The sequence below is a fragment of the Streptopelia decaocto genome, assembly GCF_964273445.1.
Source record: "Streptopelia decaocto genome assembly, chromosome: 6".
NCBI lineage: Eukaryota > Metazoa > Chordata > Aves > Columbiformes > Columbidae > Streptopelia > Streptopelia decaocto.
Genome location: NC_138660.1, coordinates 34351966 through 34378950, shown reverse-complemented (window position 1 = coordinate 34378950; position 26985 = coordinate 34351966). Strand labels below are relative to the sequence as shown.

Genomic DNA, 26985 nt, shown 5'->3' with positions numbered 1-26985 from the left:
ACAAACCATTGCCTTCAAGCCTGAGCTGAGACTAAACATATCTGACAGTAGATACAACTGATCCACTTCTGGCCAAATCTCAAGCTGTATTTAATACAGTGCTTACTATCAGTCATTAAATATTATAATAGGTTCCTACGACACAGATGTTCAACAAAATCCTGTGTTCTGCCTCAAACCACAGTGTGGAAAGACGAAAATATCTTCTAAATTGACTTCTTCCTGTCACCAGTAGAGGCCAGCCCACCTTTCGCTTCACAGAATTACAACTGCAAAATTCTGTATAACCAAAATGACCTGCATACTTGAAATAACCCAAATCTGATTAACGTGTCAGATTAGGGCCAGGCTTTTTACGAGTTTAGGAAACTGACTTTATATGTTTAACAAAAGTTCTTTTCTTCAATGCTATTTAGCAGGAAGGTTCACCAGAGTAAGGTCCTTATTTTTCAAAAAAAAAATCCAAGAAATTATCCCATATGGCAATGCAAGCACAGTATTAAAAACTCATCAGTTTCTTTGGCTTGCTGTGAAAAAAAGCAACAAGCAAATACAGATAAACAAAAATTATCAAAACCAACCCAGAAACACATTATCAGAGTCCTGTTAGGGAGAAATCCCATCACTCAGCAATAGCCAGGACAAAATTATGACTTTCCTGCTCACAAAGTTTTGTACAAACTGTACTGGGAGTGCAACTGAGTTCAAGTATCTGGTCCTGCCTCCTCCTCCCATGGTGGTTTTCACAGGATAGAGAAGATGCTACTCACATACTATTGCCTCATGGATGAAGAATGCTCTGCAGGGTATATTAACAATGGTTAATTGACAATAAATAGTAATTGACAGTATGGAAACATACTGTAGAAGTAGTGCAGCCACTCTTTGAAGGCTAAACACAAGAGAAATAGGGCATTAAACCAGCATAATTTATATGAAAAATCACATCATAGTAAGATTTTAACACAAATGAGCAGAACTCTAGATACTCCCGGGGAGCAGATGCAGTAAAGGTGTCTCAAGAAGCCCCTGCACGAGTACAATATTTTCCCCAGTAGCTTCTTGTCAGGGAGGAGCTAAGAACGGTCCCTCACCAGCACCCACCCACCCACAGCCAAGGGAAAAGCAGCACGATGCAAACCTCGCCCATCTACGCAAATGGAAATACGGAACCGTGTACCTTTTTCTTGGGGGTGGGAGGGCACGGTGGGGGATAGAGGGAAACAATTACAGGCTAGTAATTACTTCTTCTTTAAATGGTTTCTCTCTAATCTCCAATGGATTTACCTCTAATCTCAAAGTAATTACCTCTAATCTCAATGGATTCTCACTCTGGGGGAGACTAAGCAGCTCCAGGGAAGCCTATGGAGAAGAAGTACTCTATTGTCTGCAAGAGGCAATGAAAAACTAACATGTGCATAGCAACTGCCAGGAACAATAGAGCATTTCTACAAAGCGAGGAAGGGACTTGGGAGCAAACAATGGCAGCTTGCCTCCTCCTTGCTTGATGACCCAGAGTTGGCCAACACAACCTGAGGGAAACCCTTGTGGGTGCTCCACGGGGGCTGCCTCAAAGGCACGCAATACCCACGCTTCCCTTCCGTGAGCAATATCGACACACAATTCAGGTATATTGGGACTATTTAACAACAGAATTCTCCAAATTTAAAAAATGGCCAAAAAGGCCAGGTAGACTTATCCGGTGTCACAAAAGGGAACAGTGAAAAACTGGGCAAAACCTTGGCCCAGAACAGGACTGAAGGACAAGATTCCTGATGGAAAGTAGCAATGCCTTGAAGTTAGTTGCCATCTAACCTATTAAATATTCTTTAAGAGACAAGAACGTAACATCAGAAACTACAGCAAAGCGTTATATGGCAGAATATAAGAATATGAAAACTTGTGCCAAGTCAAAGTACGGCAAGCTGGTGCAAACACAGCATCAGTGGGGCTCCCAATACATCACCCACCTAAAGCAGAAGCTCCTGCCAGACCCACGTGCAGGTCTGTAAGCCCCAGTGCACATCTACAGAAATGCATCTGTTTGAAACCATGATTTTCACTCCATAATGAAGAACTGTCCTGGAGCTCAAAATGACAACAAAAGGTTTAGAATGAACTCACCCTAAAATGTTACAACTGGCCACCCTCTCACTTTCATATAGAATATGATGATAAAATCTAAGACCTGAGAGGATTCCAAAGACCCTGGTGAGGTTCATACCATCTTTCCTGTGTTTTATTCTTGCCTGTACTACACTGCAAGTGAAGGAGCTGGGAATCTCCTGGGAATTTCAAGATGCAAGTCTCCACATGAGCTCTGCCTTTTGAACAGCTCTGGCATGGAACAAGCTCTGACAAATCTCACCTTTTCTCCGGCATGGCCAGGGTGGATGGCTGGGCTAGTTCTGACTCTGATCACTGTGCTCCTTCTACCCCCAAAACCATACCCAGGGATTGTTCTCCACACTCCGAGCGGGCCAGATGGCATCCTTGGGCAGAGACAATGCAGACACCCTAACCTTAAAATGTTTTATGGCACATATTTTAATAGCTATGCCATTTTCAAAAGGCTGTTCAGAACTTACTTCTAAATAAACAAATGTCAGAAGCTTTCCTCACTCTTTATTACATCTAGGATGTTTTCTCTTATAAAACACTTCTGGTTTTTTTTTGTAATCCTGGACTGACAAGAAGTCCATAAAAGCATGAGCACAAAACAAAGGCTTAAGCCATTTCAGCTGCCTCTTGGGATGCAAGGGAGTCCCCTTTTTTCCAGAGGATTCAACTCAGCTGTACTCTCAGGCTTTCACTAGGGAATTTTATTTACAGGAAGAAGTTTCTTCACCAAAGAGGGCTCAGCAAAAACACGTCATTATGAACTCACTAACACTGCCTCATCAGGGCTTGATGTTGCTGAACACGCAGAGAGCATGGTGTACTCACGTGTAAACTAGGATGGTAGGTCAGCACACCGTTGTCACACAACGTCACGTATTTCTTCTTCCACTCTTTATTCAGTGATTTGCCACTTCGCTTTAGCAGCATACCCTGTTGCAGGAAAAAAGAAAAGAGATTAAACACTCTTTTGCCAATGCACGACTACTTAAAGTACAGAAAAAGATAAACATTATGTCCAACATTTTTATTTTTATATTACTTCCTCCTTCAAGTTACTAATTTTTCCCCATTTCTCTCATGACATGTTTTCTCCATTGGCTGTTTCAGTGCTTGCAATTTAGGAGGAAAATCTCTAAGTGTGGCTTTCATAAAGCAAGTCGTGTAAACACAAAACACTGAATCAGCCCTGGCTTTGTCCAAAGGGTAGAGAAAACCCTTTTGCACTGAATTCCATGCCTCAGGAAGGCACAGTTTAATGTGACACAGAGTAAGGTTACCCACACGCAATCCTAGCTGATAAAGACACCACACTCAATGCATTTCCTGGCCCTCCAAAATAAATGATGAACCCCAGGTTGAGTGAGGATACTGCTGTTTGGTCTGTACTCCCTTCAGTGTGTTCCTGGGGATCCCTTGTTTTCCAGGCTCAGCCTCTCCACAAGCAGGGAAGAGCACAGGTTTATATTCTGATTCCCTCTGCAGTAAGGTTAACCCACAAGAGAAACCCTCCCAGCCATCAGTTCCAGCAAGAGAGACACCAATTCCAGGCAAGAGGAGCAAAATGGAAACAGGGCAAATACAAAGTTTTCCAAATACCAAGTTTTCCAAATACATTCTGGATAATTTAATAAAATAGATCAGAGTGGAAAGGAGGTGAGCAAGGTGACTCACCTTTCCACAAATTGTATTCAACGTAAACAGTGATGAACACTGTCAACAGTTGAGATAAGAAGTCACCGTGTTTAAATGGAGCAGGACTATTACTGAATATTAACCTGTTCTCAGCTTAAAAACAGAAAGTAACTTAGAAAAGCAAAAGACACGCTGTAGCAAACTGAAGGTCGTAAAACAATCCACACTTTAGCAACACACTTCCCTAGGAAATATGAATTTCCAAAACCAAGTCAGAAGGCAGTTCCTAATGAATTCATACAGTACTTTGGTTATTGGAAGTCTTGGTGGAATGTAAGAGACACCACGTACAGTACTACCACTGGCACTCACTGGTTCATCAGATCAAGGTCAGATAGAAGCAGACACTTCACTTCATTAAATCACAACCAGGAACCTAAACCAATACAAACTTCAGTTCTCTAATCCCTGTAAAATGAGTTTTCAATTCCTATTTTCCATGGAACTTAAAAAGCCCAGGAAAACAGAAGATAAAGATGCACTTTAACACATGATGTTTCCAACTCCTATGGAGTTTTGTTAAAACAGGTTAAAACCTCACAAGCAAGTTAAGTATCTGTTTTCCCATTAAACCTGCAGCTTTATAAAGCGATCTCTCTGCAGACACAACCCCAAAGCGACAAGGGGCCAAGGGGCCGGTCTGAGCCAGAAGAGTCCTCCAGAGCTTGGCAAGATTCTTCCTTCCTCCATTCCACATTTCTGACTTTCAGCTTAAGTCCCTCACCACAACCCACATGAAAAAACAACTCCCCTTTTGCCACCGCAGAGATGATCCCAGCGGAAAACACACGTTCACAACCACCCTTTCCCACACCCACACTTGGAAAAGAAGTTCAGAGAACAGCCCTTTGGGATTCAAAGCAATCTGTGGATGGGACTGTAAAGAAAAGCTCATGTCAGATGACTGCGTTAAACAGCAGCACAAACTCTGAACCTTCTGACCGTCCGGGGGTCAGGTTTCTTTTTTTTGGTGGCATGCCTTGCTACAACTCAAACTTTTCCAAGAGAGAATGAGGTTTCTGAAACGCTTTCTTACAAAAGCTTCTGCAAGTCGCGCATCCCAATTACTGTCTTCCAGTGGTTAGAGACATTGTTTTCTTCTATTAAAAAATGAAAGCTTATTTCTGCCTTTGACTTGTATGTTTGTCTATAGTAGGTGATCTGTGGCTTCACCTTTCCTATCTTTCATACCTCACCTGCAGCACGTTTGCTTGAATTTAGGGGGACCCAGTTCTAGTTATTGCTGTGCTATGGGGATCAAAAAAATTACTCGCTCCCTGCACTGGTTTGCTCTTCAGACCTTTTAACGGGGAAAAAGCTGTAAGGATCACAATGGTGATCCCCCCCCACCCCTTGTCTTTTTTTAAAGTTTTGAAGAAAGAAAAAAATATATATATTTGACACCTTTTAAGTATCCCTTTGGTATACAGAAAACGTGTCATCACTTACATGAGTTTCAACTCATGACATTTATAAACTCAATAAATGGTAAACCCCCACTATTTTCATGAGTTTTAATACATAGAGGTTTTGCTACTAGCTAGGTGTGAATTCTGAAATCCTGGTTTTTTATCTAAATGCAAAAATACATTCAAAATGGGGTTTCGCCTTGCTTTTAAAATGGAACTCTGTGCTTTCATGTAAAAAGTAATACTCAGCATTAAATAAGTACCATTTGTACCTAAATAACAAACCAGACTTTCTAATCCATATTCTTTAGGCACTACATTGGCAAAAAGAACAACTTTTTGTATTATTTTAGAATGAAAAATATCTTCTAATACCTGCATAGGAAGCTGCTCTGAATACAAGGAGCCAACTTAAGGTGTTACGAAGCAGAGAAGCCCATATAAACCACATTTTTCCCCCCGCAAGGCCAGAGACCAGCACTTTGTCTGTGATAATTATATACTACGGTCTGGAGAAGTGCTCTGAGTATCAGAGTTTAGATCAGTTATAAATGCACTTTAACTAAACTTAAAAAAAAAAAATGGCCCAGATATTACAAGAAATGTTACTTAAAAAAGAAGAAAAAGGTCATCTTATATCTACATTTAGGTCACATCAGCTACTCTGCCTAGGAAAGGAGATACATGGGTTCCCACCGACCTTTGGTAGGTCTGAGGCAACCTAGAAGTAGCTTGAGCATGTCTCCAGTCATGGCCAAACAAGGCCCACAGACACACAGCACATCAGAAAAATCACATTTAGTTTCCAAGTAAGGGACTAAGTAGACCAACTTCTACTTCAAAATAGTGATTTTTTTTTTTTTTCCCCGAAATAATGTCTGCCTAAATTATTATTAATTGGATAACACTATTTCTCCTAATTTGTATGAAGTCTTTAATTTGTTACAATCTTCCATCTGCAACTTTAGCCCTGCAGTTCAACATAGCTGACTCAAAGCTCCCAGATCCAACACTAAGAATTCAACACCTCCAATCTGCTCATGAACCGTGAGGAATCTCACACTTCAAATTAAATTTTTACCACCTTCCCTCCAAAACTGCAGTTCTGTGTCTAACGGAGGAATGCTTCTCCTACCAGGCTGCACTGGCTGTACTTTTAATGAGCCACAGGAAAAACTTCAACAGGAGCACACGAACTTCACGTCTTGAGTTTTGCTTGAGGAACTGCGTCACGGTACAAAGCAAACGGAGGAACCGTCTGTACGCACCGCGAGCTCTTTATTAGTAATGTGTATGCTACGTCTAGTCCCAGGAGGTCATTGCAAGCCAAAAGCAATGTTAAGTGTACAAGCTTTAAATAACTTACAAAGTTAATGTAATGAATGTAAGTGTTATCTGAAATCCATCACTCAGTGGCTTGCTGTAGCCTCAAGCTGTGATAAAACACCACTCATAAATTTATATTAAAACTCTGTTCAATAGCAATTATTTACCAACAAAGATTTATTGATTGCATTTGCTGTTAGAGACTGGGGCCCTAACTGAGTCAATCAGCTTATGTTGTTGAGCTCCAGGGCCCCAGGAGAAGTCCCAGGCTGCCAGCAGGCTCTGCAGCAGCTCAGGAAAAGCCACCAGTGAAGGGCTGATTGCACTTAAAGTACAAAATACAAAACAAGAAACCAACGCCCAACACCAGTCAGAGGATTTGTACACAGTTCGTCTGAATACACAGTAATCGGCTGAATCTCACTGCTCCAGATGGCTTCCCATGAGCTGCAAAATTTGCTTGCTTAAACAGCAAATGAAGACAAATGGTGAAATAATTATGCATTTGTTTTACGGAAATATTTCAGGTATTAAGCAGCAAATTATTGGCATTTAAAAGAGTGACCTCTTGAAGCTGCTTAATAGTGCATTGAAGATGTTGGTAGGTGAGCCACCTTAATTTTTCAGGCAGGCCAGACAGATGGTAGCAGAGCAGACCGACATACTTCCCACAAATAAATGTCATCAAAATGTGCTTGCTGACCATCAGAGGGATGTCCATGGCCACTGCTTGGCCTGCAGAATTTATCCTCTGTGGGAAGCAACATCCTCTGCACGCCCTGTTATGCTCTATTTTAATTCTCCCACTTTCCTGTGTATTTTGGATTTTCCAGGGGCCACAAGATACGAATGGCTTCACAAACAGGATAATACCAGTGATCACAGCTTAACTGACTGCAAGTTTATTTGCACGTGCTCCAGCTGTAGCACTTGACTTGAACGTTTACTTTTTGTTTATTTCGTTTTTGCTTTATTTTCTTTGTTTGTTTAACAGAATTTGCTACATTGTTACTTTTCTTAGTATGCCAAGCAAAAATGGCCCTTTGGAATTCCACAGAGCCATGGCTGGACCTTCTGGAAACGAAGACATGATACTTTGGTTTCTATTTTCTTTCAGAAGCTTACACCACTGCCATGGCTGAGGCACCAGCATCACGCAAGCTTTTTTTGCTTCCCCTCCTTAATTTTTAGCCTACCTCATACTGTTACCCTGATGCTGTTTTGACAGAATGAAAGATGTAATCTGGCACTTAATCATTAACAGCGTAAATTCTTAATTTTCCACTCAGGTCTTTAGTTCTCATAACTATGATTAGCAGCTAGCAGTGCTATGAATTTTCTACAGCTCTATCATTTGCATCCTGTTCACAACATAAAAAAATCACGCTCATCAGAAACATCATCCCTCAAATAACTGCAAAGGCAACCATTCGTAGTCAGGATCACAAACTAACAGTTACATATAAATTCTGGTCAATAAAACATCCACTTCCTTTAAATCTATTAACATGGTAAACAAATGCTGATAAATCCTCCAGGTTTGCATGACTAGCCAGGTCTAGCTAGGCTGGCCAGCAGCACTGGGACTAGCCTAGCTTGTCCTAATAACAAACAAGAGATTAATTCTTAATTGATAACTTTTGCTTCCAGAACATTTAACTGTAACAGCTTTCTAGTCTTAAAGTCCATTCTTTCAGCATATGGTAGATGTCAGCTCAAACTATTTAATCTACAAACCATACTTGCATGCTATAGGAAGCTTATGGTCATCTCTGCTCTCTCTTCAACAATTAATTCGAGCAGATACCAGAATTTGCAACTAATCCTCTTGGGAAACTAAACTGCTGAAGATGCTCAATGTATTTGGAATCCTTCCACACAAAAGTAACTCGTTTTCTTGATCTCCTGAATTTCAGTAGTGTGGGTTGCTTTTTTTTGTCTTCCTAGAAATTTAAGGGAATGCTGCTTGGTCTTCTGGACGCTGTCCAACTTTTTATAGTTGGAAACCTGTAGAAAGCATCTCTCACAGTAACATCGCACAACTGGGAACCAACTTAACCACAAAACAAAGGCTACAAGAAAGTGGGGTATCTAAAGAGATCCGAAAACAGGAGACCCCAAATGCTCTCAAGCCCCAGTATCTAACAATAACATTGCAAAAAACCTCCTAAAACACCTTGTATATTCTTACTGCAGCCAGGCGCACACAGGAAAAACCCACACACCTTCCTTAGAAACTGGCACTGCAGCAGTAGCAGAGTTTTGCTACAGATACAAAGATGCTTCCCCACTGAAGAAACTATTCAAATTTTCATGTCATACACCAGCTTTACAAGGAAATGAAATCAGAACATTGAACCCAATTCTCTTCTAACTTCCCCTAAACACAAGGCAATAACTCAGCGCAGCAGGTAATTACACCATGAATGGTTACCTAATGCTGAGGCTGATCAGCCGCTATTTCCATCTGAGTCAAAGAAAAGAGAAACTCTAAGATCTGACTCAGAGCAGAAGATAATAGCTTTGCTAAAACTTGATGGACAATCAACCTGCAACTCATTACTTGCCAAGCTGTCTGCACACAGGCAACTAAAAAGTAATTAAAAAAAAAGAATTAGAAAGATTTATTGAAAAAAAAACCCCTCAGTGCTGATTAAGCAAGTCTTACAGTTCAATGTAGAATCGGCAATGAGGATTGCCACCTCTAACGAAGAATGGCTACTGAATTCCTGCAAGGAACCTCAGCGCTAAAGACATGGTAAATGGGAAGAACAAACTTAGTGCTCATTGTTACTGCATTTCTGTTTTTAATGACTGCTCCAACAATTCACCCTCCAGATTTTGACCTTACCTGCCAACTGTGGGTAAGGCACAAGCTCCTCTGATATGCAGCAAATAACTTTAAGGGAAGTTTTCACAACCCGTCAGCTTGCAGCTGCAGTTTTTTAAAAGGTAGGGTATATGTTTCCAACATGGCATGGACGAGGATTCCTCAGGATGTTGCTCAGCATATGAACCTACTTCCCTGACTTATAAGCATGAAGAGAAAAGACAACTGCAGTGCAGTTTGGGGACTAGACAACAAGAAGCACATCACATTCACCCACCTAACGAGCTGAAAGATGATCACGCAAGAGCAGTCATGCTAGTGTCCAAAGAAGAATGTGAATGGGAAGCTGAAGGCCCAGCCCCGCTGCAGGATGCAGGAATACGCACCCTACTCTGGCTGAGCGCTGCAAGCCCAAAGCTGCGCCTGTCTGCGCAACAGCCATGATAACGCTCCAGAGCCCCAAACAGGCGCGTCAAACAACGCAACACACACGGTTAAAGGACGGAGATACTCAAAGCAGGAGACTTTGTGAGTACTCCTTCAACTGATAGCTTACTGGAAGGAGCACTTGCTTGTTAGCCCTAGTTTGTGATTATTTCTAAAATTAGACTTTGTAAAATCACAGAATCACAGAATGTCAGGGATTGGAAGGGACCTCGAAAGATCATCTAGTCCAGTCCCCCTGCCGGAGCAGGAACACCCAGATGAGGTTACACAAGAATGTGTCCGGGCAGGTTTTGAATGTCTCCAGAGAAGGAGACTCCACATCCGCCCTGGGCAGCCGGTTCCAGTGTCCGTTACCCTCAATGAGAAGAAGTTTCTTCTCACATTTAAGTGGAACCTCTTGTGTTCCAGTTTGTACCCACTGCCCCTTGTCTTATCATTGGCTGTCACCGAGAAGAGCCTGGCTCCATCCTCATGACACTCACCCTTTATACGTTCGTAAACATTAATAAGGTCACCCCTCAGTCTCCTCCAAGCTCCAGAGCCCCAGCTCCCTCAGCCTTTCCTCACACGGGAGATGCTCCACTCCCTTCAGCATCTTTGTTGCCCTGCGCTGGACTCTCTCCAGCAGTTCCCTGTCCTTCTGGAACTGAGGGGCCAGAACTGGACACAATATTCCACCAGGGCAGAGTAGAGGGAAAGGAGAACAAAATACATATTTAAAGAAATGGCACATCTGTTGCCCTAAACCCAGTTTACCACTCTGAACAAGGCACAGCACCTAGAGCAAGTCACAATATTTTTCTGCTTTACCTCTGTTGCCTTAGAAGGTTTTTTCCACTTACCCTGGACTGTTAAAAAAAATGGAAGAAAAAAAAAGAATTGCAGCCCTTAATAATCTCAAGTAGTTGGTTTATTAACCCCTTGGCATTGGCAGTTGTGGTTTCCCTGACACCATCGCTGGCGCTAATGTGAAATGCGCTGCGATGCAAATCATTATCCTCGCGTCGGGGAAAGCAGACGGCTGATGCCAAGGGGTCTGAGACAGCAGCCGAGGAGTCGGCAGCGAGCGGCTCCGTTTGAACTCCCACCTCTTGCTCCGGCACCACGCACTGCGCCGGCCACAAATGAAGTTAGTATCCACGCCAATCAGTCCGGGGTGAAACGCTGCTAGTTAGACCAAAACTAAAAGGAAAAACGATGTTGGGAAACTGATTCGGTGCAAGCAAACACGATGGCGTGGCACAGGTAACTTGGAAAAGGCTCTAAGAGCGGAAACAATGGCGCTGGTAGAAACGGCTGCAGGGTCAGGCATGAAAAAGAAGTAACAAAATATTTGTTTTCCTTAAGAAACAAACTGAGCATCGGGAGGGATTATATTAAAAAAGGAGTCACCATGTAGATGTTATTACTTTTAGGTAGCTGACACGGCTCTCACTATAGTAGCTCTCCATTCCCTGAACCCTGAAATTCTCTTCATAATATTTTATATAAAGTAGGGATTTTGGGGGGAGGGGGGCTCATGGCAGAAAAGCCATGAAAAGCTTAAATCCCAATTTTAACTTTCTATCCTGATACTATAGTGTTTCCATAGAAACATCAGGAAGACCACTTAAGAGAAGCTTTTTTTTGTAGCCATGTTTGGCACCATACCCCTCCCCTGGACAACCTATTATTTCACAAATGGATGCTTTTTGCAGCTTGTTCTGTGCAGGCTCCGATGAAGGGGGGAAAGAAAAAGAATACTGGATCTTTAACCAGTTCCCTTGTGGCCCCCTCCCTTTTTTTGTTGGTAATATTTCTGTCATTCTGCCAGGGTATATGGTACAAAGGGTTACACTTTAATTGAGCTGTCAGCATCTCCAACAATCCTATAAAACTCCGATTATGCACGGCGGGGTTAGTGACACACTTGTTATTGTGGATGCCCTATTTGCTAAACCCGAGCCCCCCCTCACAGGTCACATAACCCAGGCGACCTTCCTGTCATTAGCCGCGTCTATTCCTACCTCACTGCTGTGAAAATCACACAAGCGAAGGCTTCAAAGCCCTTGCCAGGACTGAATTCGACCAGGAGCTAATCACCCACAAATCCAGCTCAAATGGCAATAATTGGCTAAACTGCTCACCTCTCCAGAGCTCAGCAGTAATTTGGGATAATAAAGAAAAGAATTATTCAGCTAACTGCCCTGAAATGTATGCTTTGTGACCGACACACTTCACATTTTAATAATGATGGACACAAAATCCAATTTAATACAGCATCTACTGAATAACAAAACCAAGAACACTGGCAGGGAAAAAAAAAAAAGTGTGTTTCTCTTTTTTTTTTTTTTTTTTTTTTTTTAAGGCTGTGTTCCGTATTATTGTGCAGAAAGGATTCACACTTCATGTTGTTAAATTCTGGGACCAAAAAGGTCTCCATGAACAACCTTCAGAAACTCTGCCCCATAATAGGATTTTTAATTTTTAAAAAATTTTTATTTCTTAATCAAATGGAGTGTCCTGCATTACAAAATATTTTTTCTGAACAGTTATACCTCTGGTCCTTAAATATTCGTAGGGGTAAGACAGGAGATTATTTTTATCTTCTACAGTAGAAGGGTACTTTCTTCATTTTTCTAGGTAACAGTATTTCCCGATTGCCTCATTTTATTCTACACTTTGTCCTCTGGTCACAGGATCATTGGCATCAATGACCCCACTACACACACTGGCTGGATAGGTAGCGACATTCCCTGACCTGCTTCATGACGTGACCAGCCTCCCAGGACACATCAGACTGGTTCAACACTGCAAAGATGCTTCGTGACTCTTCCTTCCACCCGACCCATTCTCCTTCCTCCAATCTCTACTAAGACCAAGAAAAAAAAAGTATATATACCCGTGTACATATACACACACAGAAATCAAAATTGCATGCACTGACTTGTCATACTGTTTATATCTCTCAGGTGTCCAATTCACTCAGAGGAATAGGAATGAAGATGACTTCTGTCAGGAAGACCTCTTTCAGAGATGCAGTTAATGTATGTTGGGCAACCAGTATCCTCTCATCATTACAGCAGAAATAAGGAACCTAATGAGAAAACATTCCTTGGCTCTCTTTAACTGATTCACCTGCCCAGGGAAATTGTACATGTTGAATTAGCATCTTCCAGACATAGAGCTGCCTCAGAGCTATTGAAACGTTACAGAATGTACCCATAACTCTAAAACCCAGTGAGTAAAATATCTCTCCGCACCAGGCATGTTTTCTTGCTGGCCTAGCACCAAGTGGTATGTACAAATGGATTTTGAGGGAGGATGTGTCAATGTCCCTGCAGGCCAGCTGCCAAAAAGATCCAAACTCAAGAGGCAGCAACTGTTCTTGGTTCAGAGAGGGATCACAAGTGCTACGTCTGTCTCTAGCAATTAGTTTAGAAATGCTTTATACCTCATTTAAGGCATGGGCATACCCGCAGTTCTGCAAGTCAATAGAAGGTGAGTCAGAGCAGCCACACCAGCAGATATGCTAATGGACTAAAAGGGGTTACCCATTAAAATGGTTGAGTCAAACACAATGTGACTGGGTTTAAGCTGGATCCTATTTCCTAAAGTCCATAAAAACATGTTTCACGTTCTGAAAGAAAATGGAAAAATCTATTTAGTCATAACCATATTTCCTGTATAATCTGATCCTTTGAAGAACAACCTACAACAAAGATCACATTGGAAAGGATATTTAAATGTAATTGTAACATAAATACAAAGTTTGTTTTCCTTAGAACAGACTCCCTGCAACCGTTTTTCATGTTTTGTGAAAAGAAGGAAAAATTTAGACACTACCCTAACTCCATGCCAAGATGGCATCTGAGCTGGTTCCAATGGAGGTCACCATGCTGCTCCAAAAGGACACAAGGGCAAAGCCACCTTGTGACACACAAGATGTAATAGGTACTCCGAAGATCACAGCTCATTCTGCACATAACGAACTGCCAATTAGAGCCTACGTTCAAGTGATCACATCGAAGCACTTATGCTCTCAATTTCATCTTAAACAAGAGCAAAATGTTTAGATAAATGTAGAACATGACCAGACACAAACAGGCAACTGTGTAAAGAGACAGCTGTGACCACATCCCTTTGATATTTGCTCGACATCTGAGTTTACTTTGAGCTAAACAAACGGTTTCTAAAAAATGATGATATATCTACTAGAGGCAGCAGAGACACGTCTTTTTAAATAAGCCTTTCCAGAACACTTGTCTTTTTCTTGCAAACAAATGACTTTCAATTGTGGAGATGAATCAATCTGTACTTTATCATCTGAAAACAAAATCATTCAGCTCGAAATATATAAAAATATGTGGCTATTCATTCAAATACCTTCTAGGGCCGTGACTTGAGTTGTGCTGTTGGGTCCTTTGAGAGAATAAATTAATTTTACTGGGTGTAAAAGTTCCCTCAGAAAACGCTGACACACAACACCTTAGATGACTTCTGCTGATCAGTGGATCTCCAGGAGAAGACAAGAAACAGGGGTCTATGGGGTCTTGCCTTTTGTCAAAGACCAACTCAACACCTTGCAGAACAGAAAGGAACCTCCTCAGAATCAACCCACAGCATCAGCTGGGTCAACAAAGTCAAATGGCAGCTTGCTTTAGCACAAAGTCATAGTCATCATTTCTGAAGCCTCCTTGTTGCCTATTCTATATTTGAAGACTCTTCTACATCAAATGTGTCTTCACATTTAAACAATGGCTCCTTGAATCCCCATGAAAACCTACCCATTTCCAGGGATTTAAGGGTACAATCTAAAAACAACTTTCAAATACAGGTTTATTACACCGTGTTCTTAAATCATTACCGTAAAACGGCAAAGCTACTTCTGTCATTAACAGAAGTAATCAATTTTTACTATGGCAAGAGTTATAGAAATTACAGTTAACAAAATATGAGAGACATTGCCAGTGTCAGTCATTTGAAAGAACTTTTGTGAGAAATGATAAATCAATGCTTTGACAAGGATATTATTAAGATACCTGAGACAATTCAAAATTTATTTAATATTCCCCAAACCAGTTATCCTGAGAAAAAAGGCCAGTTTTATCTGGGCCTGTTTTGCCTTACATACAGCATACACTCGTCCTCTCCCTCACTTACCAAGCTTTGTATTAATCAGTGCAATTTCAAAAGAAAGGATTCTGCGTATTGTGTCAGCAAGTTAAAAATTAAAATTATAATATTGCTTTAATGTTAAAATCACTCCAGATACAATACTTGCTATGTAGTATATTTCATGGCTCATTTGCTTCAACAGATATTAAGCTTCAGTCAACAATTAACTACTGACACCTTTTTTTTTTTTTTTAAACCAAGAAGATTTAGCAGAAAAACTAAGGCACAACTTGGATTTATTAGACAGATGCTAATTCAATGTTACCCATTTATTTTCTTTCTATAAAGTATCCATTCTTGAGAATGAATCGGTCACTTAATCTACATTTCAGCTGAACTGAAATTCAGATTTGAGCCACGTAGTACATATTTTAGTCAAAAAAAATGCTGTAAGTGCATCAGTTTAAAAGACCATTCAAACTGTTAATTGTTTTTCACCTGCCATATAACATCATTTCCCAAACACACGAACATTTAAATGGTGTTTTGTATACAGCACTTGCTCTATTTAGGAAAACAGTGTGTCAGAAGATAGCAGCATCTGGAGCCATTTGCTGCTTTTTGCAATGAACCCCTTGGTGCTCCCTCATCCTTCAGCCTGGGCTGACCTGCAGTTTCATGGTGCTACAGCTTCAAAGCCTGGACACCAGACAAACCATCTCACTTCTTACTTTCTGAATCGAACAAGGGGCAGTTTTATTGTCATAACAGCAAAAATAAGGTGTCGATGGAAGATTTTTTTCTTAGCTCTGCCCACTCAGATCCATGTCACAGCACAGCTGGGATATAAACCCAAACCCACCACACGGATGTAAACTCAAGCCATATTTTGCATTTCACGGACATTTCCATCTATTGGAAGCCTCAACAATCAGGAAGCAAACGATACATTTTTAGATCACTGGCTCATACCCACACGATGCCAGAAAGGGCACTAGCTAGGGTGGTCTGGCCCACAAGCCCAGAGGAGTATAATTAACATAAGTTGTAACAAAGGTGGCAACGACTAAATTATTTTGGAAATGTGTACCTGTAGAAATGGATGGTATATAACACAGCAGCAAACTGTGACACTCCAGAAAGAGTATTCTGTTAGTAAAAGCACATGGCTACACCATGGTCTGCTTTAGGCATTTCTGGCAGCATCAGATTTTTCCATGTGAAGCCTTCATTTGGCTGTTATCCAGCACTATATATTCCTATGAATGAAGACTTACTTCTGGAGGAGTCAATCCAGGACTTTCTAAAGCAGAAAACCCAAAGATGTTTCCAGAAACAAAGATACCTGCTCCTCCCAAAAATCATGTAAAGATATCTACAGCATATTTTCCCTATAAGTGTATTCTTTCACACATGTTGACCACTCAGTTTTAAGCATATACGGAACATCATCGATATTTCAGTTGAACAGGCAATAGAAGAACATGAAGCAAGTGAGCTGCTCTCCTCTAGAGGTTATTACTGTTTTATGAGAGAGTATCTGAGAACCAACTGGCTCACAGGCGATACAGAAGAACACTATGTTCACACAATGTAATTTATAAAGATCATTTATGGATTTCTGTGTGCAGTTACTTGGCTGTAGACTAGGTATGTTATAACACATTGGAGACAATCTCCCTCAAAAAATATAATCTGCTATTCAGTTAAGTAATTGGCCACAGACAAGACGAAAGACTAATTTTTAACCACCTTTTCCAACTTTCTACGGATAAAGAACGTGTTTGTAAAGACAAAAAAAATTATATAAATAAGAATGCAAGGTACCCAGAGTGCAGCTAATGGGATTTGACGCTGGCTTTAATTTTAATGAAGAAAGTTGCCAGTAGCAACAAAACTGTCAGCAGCAGCCAAGCACCATTAATAAAGACCCAGACAACATTAGTGGCACGGCAACAGTACAAAAGGTTCCCCCCGGTTCATGCTGTGCTAAATTGGCTGCCCAATTTTTCTTAAGCGTCCATACTATTTAGAAGACAATTTATTAATTTTTGTCATCCATTGTCAGTTGACAGGCCATCATTTTGCATCCTGAATTTGAGATGAAAACTAATTGAAAAGACTGGCAGTATTTATGAGGGGTATTATTTGTCAATTATGGCTGATGATAATACTTGGTACTACCAACTTTAATACCCCGTGCTTGGGTCTGTCAGTTGGACTTTCTTCTGTCATTTCCATGTTAGTTCTACAAAATTGACAAAAAACAACGATCAAATCAATTTAAAAAACTCGTTAAGGAAGAGGGGCCCATCAATCCCTGCTCTGAAATCACCCGAGTGGGGAAAAAAGCACCAACATCACCCAGGAAATAACAGCTTTCTCTCAAAGACACCTTCCAGGAAAAAAACCTACTCTCTTTGTTTCGTACAAACAGAAGACATTTGTAAATATGTCATAATCTAAATTATCCCTGAAACTTTATCTAAGCTGCCTACTGCAAGGACAGGAGGTTTCACTCTCTTATCACTGCCCTTAACAAACTGTTTCTTTGCAAGTCTAAATGGCTCAAAGGCACTTAATTTCCTAACTGCAAAGTGGTAAATCCTAAATCCAGTCATTCCAACTTTCCTCTTATCATATTAAGTTGGTTATTAAAAAAAAAAAAAAATTAAAAAGCTTTCAGCATTTGAAAGCTTCCATCATTGTCCCTAGCATCTCTCAGGAGAACACCTGTAAAATGGTACTATAATTTGAGGTTTAAAAAGCAAATCAAAATGGTATGGACCTCATGGTGCCTCCTAGAGATTTAAAATCTAACAATTAATACCCTGGCAGAGTAGAAATCTGAGCACTACAGGCAAGACATCATACCCCTCTAGGACAACAGGACCACTCACATGCTGAACTGCCTGTAATATCACAATAGGAGCTGCTATCAGTACCATTGCTGGTTTATAATCTCAAAAAAGTTTAGGCTGTTTGCTCCCTTTGATTCACTTTCAGATGCAAGACGCAAAACCAGCCCTGCTGACCCACAACCAGGAGCTGCATGTAGGAAAATCCCTGCATGCGACGAGAGGCTCTCTCAGCTGCATTGAAAGAGAGCAGAAAGATGATTGATCACCAGCAGAAAGGTTTTTTCTCATCACAGAATTAGTGAAATGGGGCTGGAGAGGTTGGTCAAGGTACTCCGAAATCCCACTGGAAACTGTCTCCACATACTATGTACAGTCTAAGAACTGAATACAAAGGTTTTGGGACGGGGAGAGTTAATACTCATGTAGAGAGCTTATTTTGCTATTGTGTTCAGGCTTCCTTGGGCACTTGTATTCCTCTCTCGCCTATGCACTAGTGAAAAGTGCCGGCAAGTTGCCTCCACAAAGCTCTTGAGAATGGCAGCAGTGTTCCCACCAGAGATGAGCAGAACCTGCAATGCAGCAGGACTCTGCTGCTGGGAACAGAGGACCTTATACTGGGCCACCATAGATTTCCACTCTCCTCAAAACGACCCTCCAGAAATCTTTTCTTCCTATTTTAACTGATGTAAGAGAAGCTAAATTCACTGAAATGCAAGCATATGTCACCACTGTTCCAGAAATGTCAATGTCAGCAACATATAAAACATGACTTTGCTCACTAGAACAAGACATGTTGGAAAGACAAGCTGGAGATCATCCAGTTCAGCCCTCTGCTCAGAAGACAGGCCAACGTGGATCAAGTTTAGGGCCCTGTCCAGTTGACTCTGTAGATGTCCATCTCCAGAGCACCCGTGGAGCCAACTCCAAGGATTGAGATTCCACAGCCCCTTCAGATAACTGCTCCAACACTTGAACGTCTTCTCGGTGTGGAAAAAGAAAAAAGTTCCTGCATTTATAACAGGAATTTCCCATCTCAACTCATGCCAAAACGTAAGACACAAAATAGCTTCCTTTACTCCTCCATTTGATCCCTCAGTTAGCAATGAGGTACACAAGAAATTGCTTTCCTGTGCCTGGATAAAGTACACACATTGCATAACTGAAGAGCTTCTCAAATCACAAGGATCACAGCGCAGCAGCTGCAGGATTGTAAGACCTACTAGGACAATTGCTAAGCTATTATTCCAAAATGGAACAGGTTTGTTCTGCCATCAGTAATATCTTTTATGCACTTGCATTGTCATCTTAAATGGAGGCTAACTAATATATTACTGATTTAACTTTCAATAAGATCCTAGAAAGGCATATGTGTGCCCAGGGAAGCTTCTGCTGCTTGAGTCCAAAAAGAATTGAAGTCAAACTAAAAACGCATATTGCCGCTGAATGGCAAGGAAAAAGGAAAGCTTTACCAGTCTACTTGGAAATTAAGGAGACCACAGAAGAATAATGCTTTATGTATTTTCAAAAAGAATCAAGCCTTTCTTGCATGAAGAGACTTTGTTACATTTTCTAGTGCTGCCACTCAGATTAAGGAGACATGGTGCTCATTGGAAGCCTGAAGTCAATATTGTAAGACATGAGAGTCTTCATCTCCAATTCAAAAACTCTGGATGAAGAGAAAACCCAGACTTGTTTCTGAATATTTTTCTCCTCCAGCAAGTAAACCTATCTATAAAAACAGCTCAATGCAACAAGCCTTCTGTAAACACAGCAAGAAAGCTCCTTTTCTGCAATGCACCCGTAAAAGGACAGTGCTTTGATAGAGGATAAATTTGACGTCCAAATCCCCTTAATCCAGCTCAATGGGCAGGGAGACTAGACATCTTTTACGATCTTGGTGATTTTAAGATGTGTGTCTGAAGTTTCTGCCCCTACTGCAAGCAAACTAGTTCAACCCACAATATAAGGGAGATAAGGTGACCAAAAGAAATCATGTAAAATCTAATTTATTTTCTTGGTATTGTTGTAGTGAATTGCACAGCAGAAGAAATTAAGGGTTCTTTGTAAGCAACCTAACTTTCTGGAGAAATGCACCATTTCTTTTACTAAATCTACCTTTTTAACCTCTTTGTTGTAAAGTGTCAGTGGCATATCAGCACCATGGAGAGTGACTAACACACAGAAGCGGCTCCGCGAGCTATCGGGAGTCCAATCTGGAGTTCACCTACACGTTAACTCCTACCGCTAATTCATCATCCCGGCACCCGACAGCTTGGCTGATTGTGAGCCTTCCAGGACAATACGGGTCTCGGCTGACCACCAAAAACCACCCCAAGGGAGGAGGAGTTGATGGGCATGGACCTGGAGAAGGCCTAAGATAAGTGCTGGCTGTCAGTGCAAGGACAAAGAAGGGCAGGCCCTGGGGAGAGAAAGGAGATAAAAAAAAATCTCGACAACTGCTTTATCTGATGAGGGTTACGGCTAATTAATTATAAACTCAATTACCTAACCCTTACTTCAGCAGTCTCTATTCATTAAGAGATAAAACCTGACTGACTGCAAACTTTCTCTTGCACACATGCACGCACAGCACGTTTACTTTGGATTTGCACACTTTAGCTCACAATTTCTTAAAAAAGATCTCCAAAAGCCTTCGTGCCTGTCAACTCTATGCTCGCAGGATGGAAGATTTCTCCTCTTTTTTTTTCCCCCTACCACCCAAAGCACCCTCTGTTGCACAATGGGAGGGCCAGGCCTCCATGCTGTGCTCTGGCATTTAAAAGCAAAAACCAGACGTTAAACAATAGACATTACGGACATCAAAGCCCCTTTTCACAGCCAAGTTTCTGCCTCTGTGGGTTTCTGATCTAGCTCACATTTTAAATTGAGCTTTTAATTCCGGGTGCTAAAAGTTTGGCGTTGTGGCTTGCCAGTATCTACTAAACATTATTCTTCCAAACTTTGAAGGTAGCCAGCAAAAATGAATCGCTTTAAGGAATGAACTCTAAAAACCCGCAGCCAAGCTAACGCTTGCTAATAATCCAGACTGAATTTTGCATGTAATGTATTAAAAACGTCTGTTTTATCACTATTCAGATTCCATCCGCATTCCTGCGGTGCCTGGCCTCTCCTCCAGCTGAAGTTCTTGCTCCCTTGCCTCGTGCTTGACACGAGCTCAAACAGCCTTGTGGAATCAATCCTGGCCATTAAAAGAAGGTTCCTCTTAATTCTTTCCAAAGACTGCAGACCTGTCTGGCTCTCAACTTTTGAATACACAGATATTCTCAAATCCCTGTTTCACTCTGGTTGCCCTCTGCTCTAGCTTTTCCATTGCTACAGGATAATGGTTTTTTACATACTTTTTTTTTTTTTTTTAAATACGGGGGTTTCATATATATGTGTGTGTGTATACCTCTGTATCTATCTATACCTATACGAAATGACAAGGTGATCACAATCACATGATATTTCACAACATTTCAGAACGTTTTTCAAAGAATAATTTCTTCCTAATAAGTAGAATGAAGAGACTCAGCTTTGCACCTGTTTCTACACTAAGTCCTACTTAAAATTACTGTGAAGTAGATTTATATTACATGACATTTTCATTCATTCAACATGTACGGCCTTTTAAGTCCATTTTTCATACTTTCTATATACCAAATGAAATACAAACAACAGAGGAAAATAATCAGGCCAGCCCATACACATTCTTCAGGCCCTTCACTGCAAAGACACGGCTACACGATGGTATTTAAAACTAACATTTTGGTCTTGGTTATTATTATTTGGTATTGGTTATTCCCTTATTGAAAAGGTTTGGACTTGAATGATGGAGTCCAATGGTTCATTTTACTCCTGTGATGCTCACATGTGGCAATGTTTTTCTGAAAACTTGTTCCTTCATCTGGTTCCCTATCTCATTTATCTTGCTGATACCTGAGACTTTTAGTATATGCCAGCTTGCTCCGTTCAATCTTTGGAGACTTTCCAAAGGCAATAAAATCTACTGCTACACAAACCTAAGACATGCATTTTTTCACTCCAAAATGTAAAAACTTTAATTCAAATTCTGTGCTTAATGTTCTTAAAGCATATCACATGAACAAATTCAACTAAAACTAAACAATGTCTGCTTTGATATAGCCTTGAAGAATTTGAGAAGGAAAATTACTGAACACCGTAATGATTTTCAGTAACCAAGTCAACTTCGGCTATCTTTTCGATAAATCCTCAAACAATAATACAGCCTTCTTTCCATCCTGAACTTCTGTGTCTATTATTAATGTCAATTCCATACTTTCCCTCACCATGACAAATTTTAAATCCAATTATTATTTCAGTATTTCATATTACTTCCTTGCTTCCTTTCTGCATTAAGTTGAAAAGCTTATGCCATGCTTTTATGATCAAGTACTTTCCCCTGAAATATGTACATCTTTCTTTTCGGGTAATAGTTTTAAAGCTCGTCATATGAATGCTACAGTTGATCAGCTCCTTGTGGTTCTTTTAAACTTCCAGTCTTTTCTACTTGCTGGCACATTGCACTTCTCAAGAACACACATCTGAATACTCTGTATTGTCTCTACTCACTTTGACCAACAATTGTGAGAGTATTCCAAAATGTTCCAATAAAGAGTTTTTTAAAGCTGTCCCATTCTCTTCAGCTCTCACTTAATTCTTCACCAATAAATGCAACTAGAGGTTATTACTATATATTGAATAAAAGTATGGAGTTTTCTGTTTGTATTCTGAAAGACAAAAAAAAGTCTGCATTCTGTTTATTGCAAGTTATGTATCTGAAGTTTCCTAGGTAGTTGATATCTCTGGTCAAATTCGAAACCTGAGATACTCCCATCATCTTGCTTTTCTTTCCTAGAGTTGTAATAAATTCATCAAATCCCTAACTCAGCAGAAAGCAAAGGAATGAACATGCACTGAGCAGCAAAAAACAGAAAATGTCATTTGCTTCTAGGCTACATTTCGACACATTTCTTCCTCTTTTCTGGGACCCTAAACTCTTTCCTGTTTTCCGTACGCACATCTCCAGTACCCAAATCCAGTTGTGTTCTGACCTCGCTTTTCACTAATGCTTATGGAGAAGTTCATTTCTCTTTCTTTATTCAGTTTTGCAAGTCGTTGCAAATAGTGACCATTTTAAATCTCTTTCCACGTACATATTCACTTTTCTATAGTCCTATAACTTTTTATCTGAAGGAAGATGATTGTACTTTGAACAAATTACAGCTTAAAAAAAAAGAAGCGGGAACAGAAACAGTAAAAAAATTCAATGCCATTTTCCATCAACAATTTCACACAGCTATTTAACTTAAAAATATAAACTATGCTTGAAACAACCACGCACTCTGTAATACTGTTCCCTCAATTGCCTTCCCATCACACTAACGGCATTAGGTAAAAAGGAAGACTTCTACCATTCATCAATAGAGGAGTTATTCATCCGAAGTTTATTATCTCAGGTAATTTGATCAATACACTTCACCTTTATAGTACAGTTGTCCTTGTGAGCAAAGCATTTTGCGTTTTATAGTGAGATGGTTATTATGAAGGCTATTCATAGGGAAATGCTCTGCAGTTAAAAGTTTTTCCAATTAACTACATTTAACATCATTTAAGCCATAAAATGGTGGTTACATTTCACATCGTGTTGTCTAAGTGTGGCAGCGCTTAGAGAGCAGTTAGCGCACATTTGGCAAATACATCAACCAATCCTTTGGAATGGAAATCAAAAAAACCCTACCAGCAAATAAAGATATTTTCGATACGAAGTCATGAATACACAGAAAAAAGCATGCATCAGAAGAAACCCTTCACAAAACTGCAAAGAGCAGCCTCAGAGTTTCACCAGGCCTAGGAATGCTCCTCAGCATCAATTCTTCTTTTTCCTTAATGCAATGTCAGCAATCCTCCATTGTGTTTATGAGGGTTTCTTATTTCTTTTCAGTTGTGGTGTTTGCATAATTAAGCTATGATCTTCCAATGAATTTTGGCATACAAGAACAAATTTTCTGATGTCCTCTGGGATGAAGACCTCCACAAACCACTGCACTTACTCCATATCTGAAGTATGTAGGCATCTGAGCTGCCTCCTCAGTTACTACTATTCAGTGTAAGGCACCACAAAAGACACGGAAAAATTCTTTAAAAGAGAAGCAAAGTAACGAATTCTCATAGATCAACTACTCTAAGGAGAGAAATCTTCAAAAACTTGCTCAAAAATAAAAAATTATTATTCCTTCTGAGATATACTCAGAATAAACTAGTTCATTAAAGTCGTATCAGCACTTGTAATTAGCCCTTGTTGGCCAATAGAAGGAGACATTTGCAACTTTTCCCAGGAAATTATATTCTAAATCCTTCATGAGGTGGACCTTGTCCTTTTCTGAGGAAACTTGATAGCAGTCTTTAGTATTCACTGGCATAATTAGGACTGCAGTTAATTTCATTAAATTCTCTTGCTGCTAAATGAAGCAGATTATGAGACATCTTTTATTGCAAGGCATGAAATTACAGCCTGTCAGCTGCCAATGGTAGAGTAAAACTAATGAATTACAGGGTAAATAACACCAGAATTAACCAGCCAATTTAACATAGCAGAGAACAAAGTCATTTTTACTTAGAGCTCTGGTGAACACCACCACCACCGGGACACCTTTCAGCTGAAAGGGAACCAATTCAAGGACCCTCAAAACTAAATTACCAGGGAAAACCACATTTATTGTGCAGCGATGTTAGAAAGACAACACTGCCAGGAAGTTATTAGAAATCGGTCAGATAAGTACTAGGTATCGCATCACTAAAATATTTAAATCATGGTCTCTCCAAGTAGTTTGTGCTAATATTCTATTCTTTCTACACCTAATATACTATTCTTTCTACAAGAAAAAGGGCAAACGCATTAATTTGTTACTGTTATAACTAGTTTAATAGCAACAGCTCTTCCCAGCCAGTACCAGACACAATCCCCATGAATGAGGGATAGATGCACTAAGATAGTTGAAGAAAATGGAACACAAGCGTAACTAAGCAGTTCCATTTCCTGCACCTGTCCTTTCAGACCTCTCACACAAGGTACAGAAGGTGCCTCCTCTCTGCACAGCACCCAGGCCAGGAGGGCAGGCTGGATGCTCTTCTCAACCTTGACCGTGATAGACATGCACACTTCTTTTATTTTTTTAAGACTAAGAAGAGAGAGCTGGTCTGTGTGTGCAGATGTGCCACCCCTCTCTTTTTTAACTTATTTTTAAATTTTATTTAAAGATACCTGTACAGGACACAAACCTCTTCAATGCACTTGTATTGAAATCTTATTATCTGGAAACAGGCACAGGCCCCACATCTTTGCACAGGGAAAAATAGCACGGTATTTTTCTTCATTGGTTACCTTAGTGCCTGGAAAGCAGAAAGACTCACTCTAACAATATCCTGACTACGCTCGTGAAAGAACAGAATAGCAAACACTAAAACCAAGGAAGACCATGCAGCTGATCCAAACAGAAATGCCATGATTGCCAACCCTCTACAAGCCTGGAGCAGAGCTCACCTACTAAAAAAGCATCCCTGCAAAAGAATACTACTTCAAACAAGCCTGATTTTAGAAGTTACAATCCCTGAATTAAGGCAGGCCTGCATGTGTCGTGAATTCAGAAATGAGATTTCTCTTGCAGACAGATCCTCCAAGCACACACATGTATTGCTCAGCAAAGACCTACTGCTCTCTGAAGCTTTTGCCTGGCATAACTGCACTCACCACACCCCTTCACTCTTATCCAATATGTTTGGTATTTCTATGAACTGACCTTTCACTGGAAATTAGTTCTGGCCCATGCAGGTGATATGCACTCTAGGTAGAAAGATGTTGACTTGCTTAAGTCCCTCTTTGCTTACTTTCCACAGTTTCAAACTCTCACTGTATCTATTTTAAGCCATTATTTTAACACCATCAGAACTATTCTGGACTGACATTGATATCTTGCCTTCGGATTTCAACAGTGGAAAAAAATCACCGCTCTGATGGCATGCATGCATCAAGCCCAACACATTAGTTACTGAAATCTATAGACTGAAAGCTCTTAAGACTGTTCAATTGGAAACAGCTCAGAGGCATCGACAAGGTGCCGAAGTAGCAGCGCAGCAGGAGCACCGATGCATTGCTTCCATCGATCACCAGGCTTCACGCTTAAAGACATCAGCACCTTAAGAACCAGACACCTCTGGGGACTGGTGTGCCACTTCTGAAAGACGCTCAAGATTTTTAACATTATTGATAAAGTCACTTGGTTTTTATTCTCGCTTCCCATCTCCGTCATAGTCTTTGTTCAATATTTGCCTTCCTTCTTCTTGACCCTTTCATACACATTTTTCTTCTCTTTGGTTCTCACCTGACTTCTTACAGCAACACAATTATTCATTTTAGTTCTGTCTCTCTAATTCTGTTACCTATCGCATTGGCATTTTCCCCCCTCTTCTTTTACCTTTAAAGCCCCTCGCTTTTGTCCACCATCGTTTGTAGAAGCAGGGAGCTTGTAGTCTTTGTGCTTCATAAACACACAAAAAACCTCTTGCTTCACTATATCACATCAACATTAAGTGTCACTTAATTTGAATTAAGTGGGACTTAATCTGTATCAGGAATTACTTACAGAAATCACCGTGCTGCGAGACTAAAGTGCTAACCACAGTGATCGTGCACGTATTATTTCTAAGCTACAAACACAGTATTGCCATGAATTATAAATTGACAGCAACATCTGCTGTACAAAGCAACAATTCAGAAAGTACTCCAAAGAAGTTCTTTGCCATGACATTAGCTTAAACAAAACTGACATGTCAATCTTCAAAATGTTGAGTACGCTTCAGCAGTGGATGGATGCGCAAGTCCCCTTACTACAGCAGAAAGGGTTTGTGCAGCTCACCTGCCACACGTGGCACTGGAAATCTATGTAATTCAGAAGATCCAGCTCATACACAAAAAAATTAATGCACATATATACTTTAAGAATCAGAGCTGAGTATTTATTTTACATGAAGCGCACCAATCATACCTATTTCTATACTTACTTTGTTGAGAACAATTTATTTTCAGCTGGTTTGCTCAAAGCTCACTACTCTGCTTCTGGTCTGGGATTTACAGTATATCTCTTCCCATTAGAAGTTTGCTTTAATTTGGTGAGGAAACAGC

At 40.4% G+C, this 26985-nt stretch overlaps 1 protein-coding gene across 7 annotated transcripts in view; it reads right to left on the bottom strand.

Annotated features, from left to right (window-relative positions):
* Positions 1-26985, bottom strand: part of AGAP1 (ArfGAP with GTPase domain, ankyrin repeat and PH domain 1) — a 365836-nt gene that overhangs the window by 141358 nt on the left and 197493 nt on the right. For all 7 annotated transcript variants that reach the window (XM_082055530.1, XM_082055531.1, XM_082055532.1 and 4 more), the window contains one exon: positions 2947-3051. In XM_082055530.1, coding sequence (XP_081911656.1) covers positions 2947-3051 — 105 coding nt within the window. The remainder of the gene's footprint in view (positions 1-2946; positions 3052-26985) is intronic.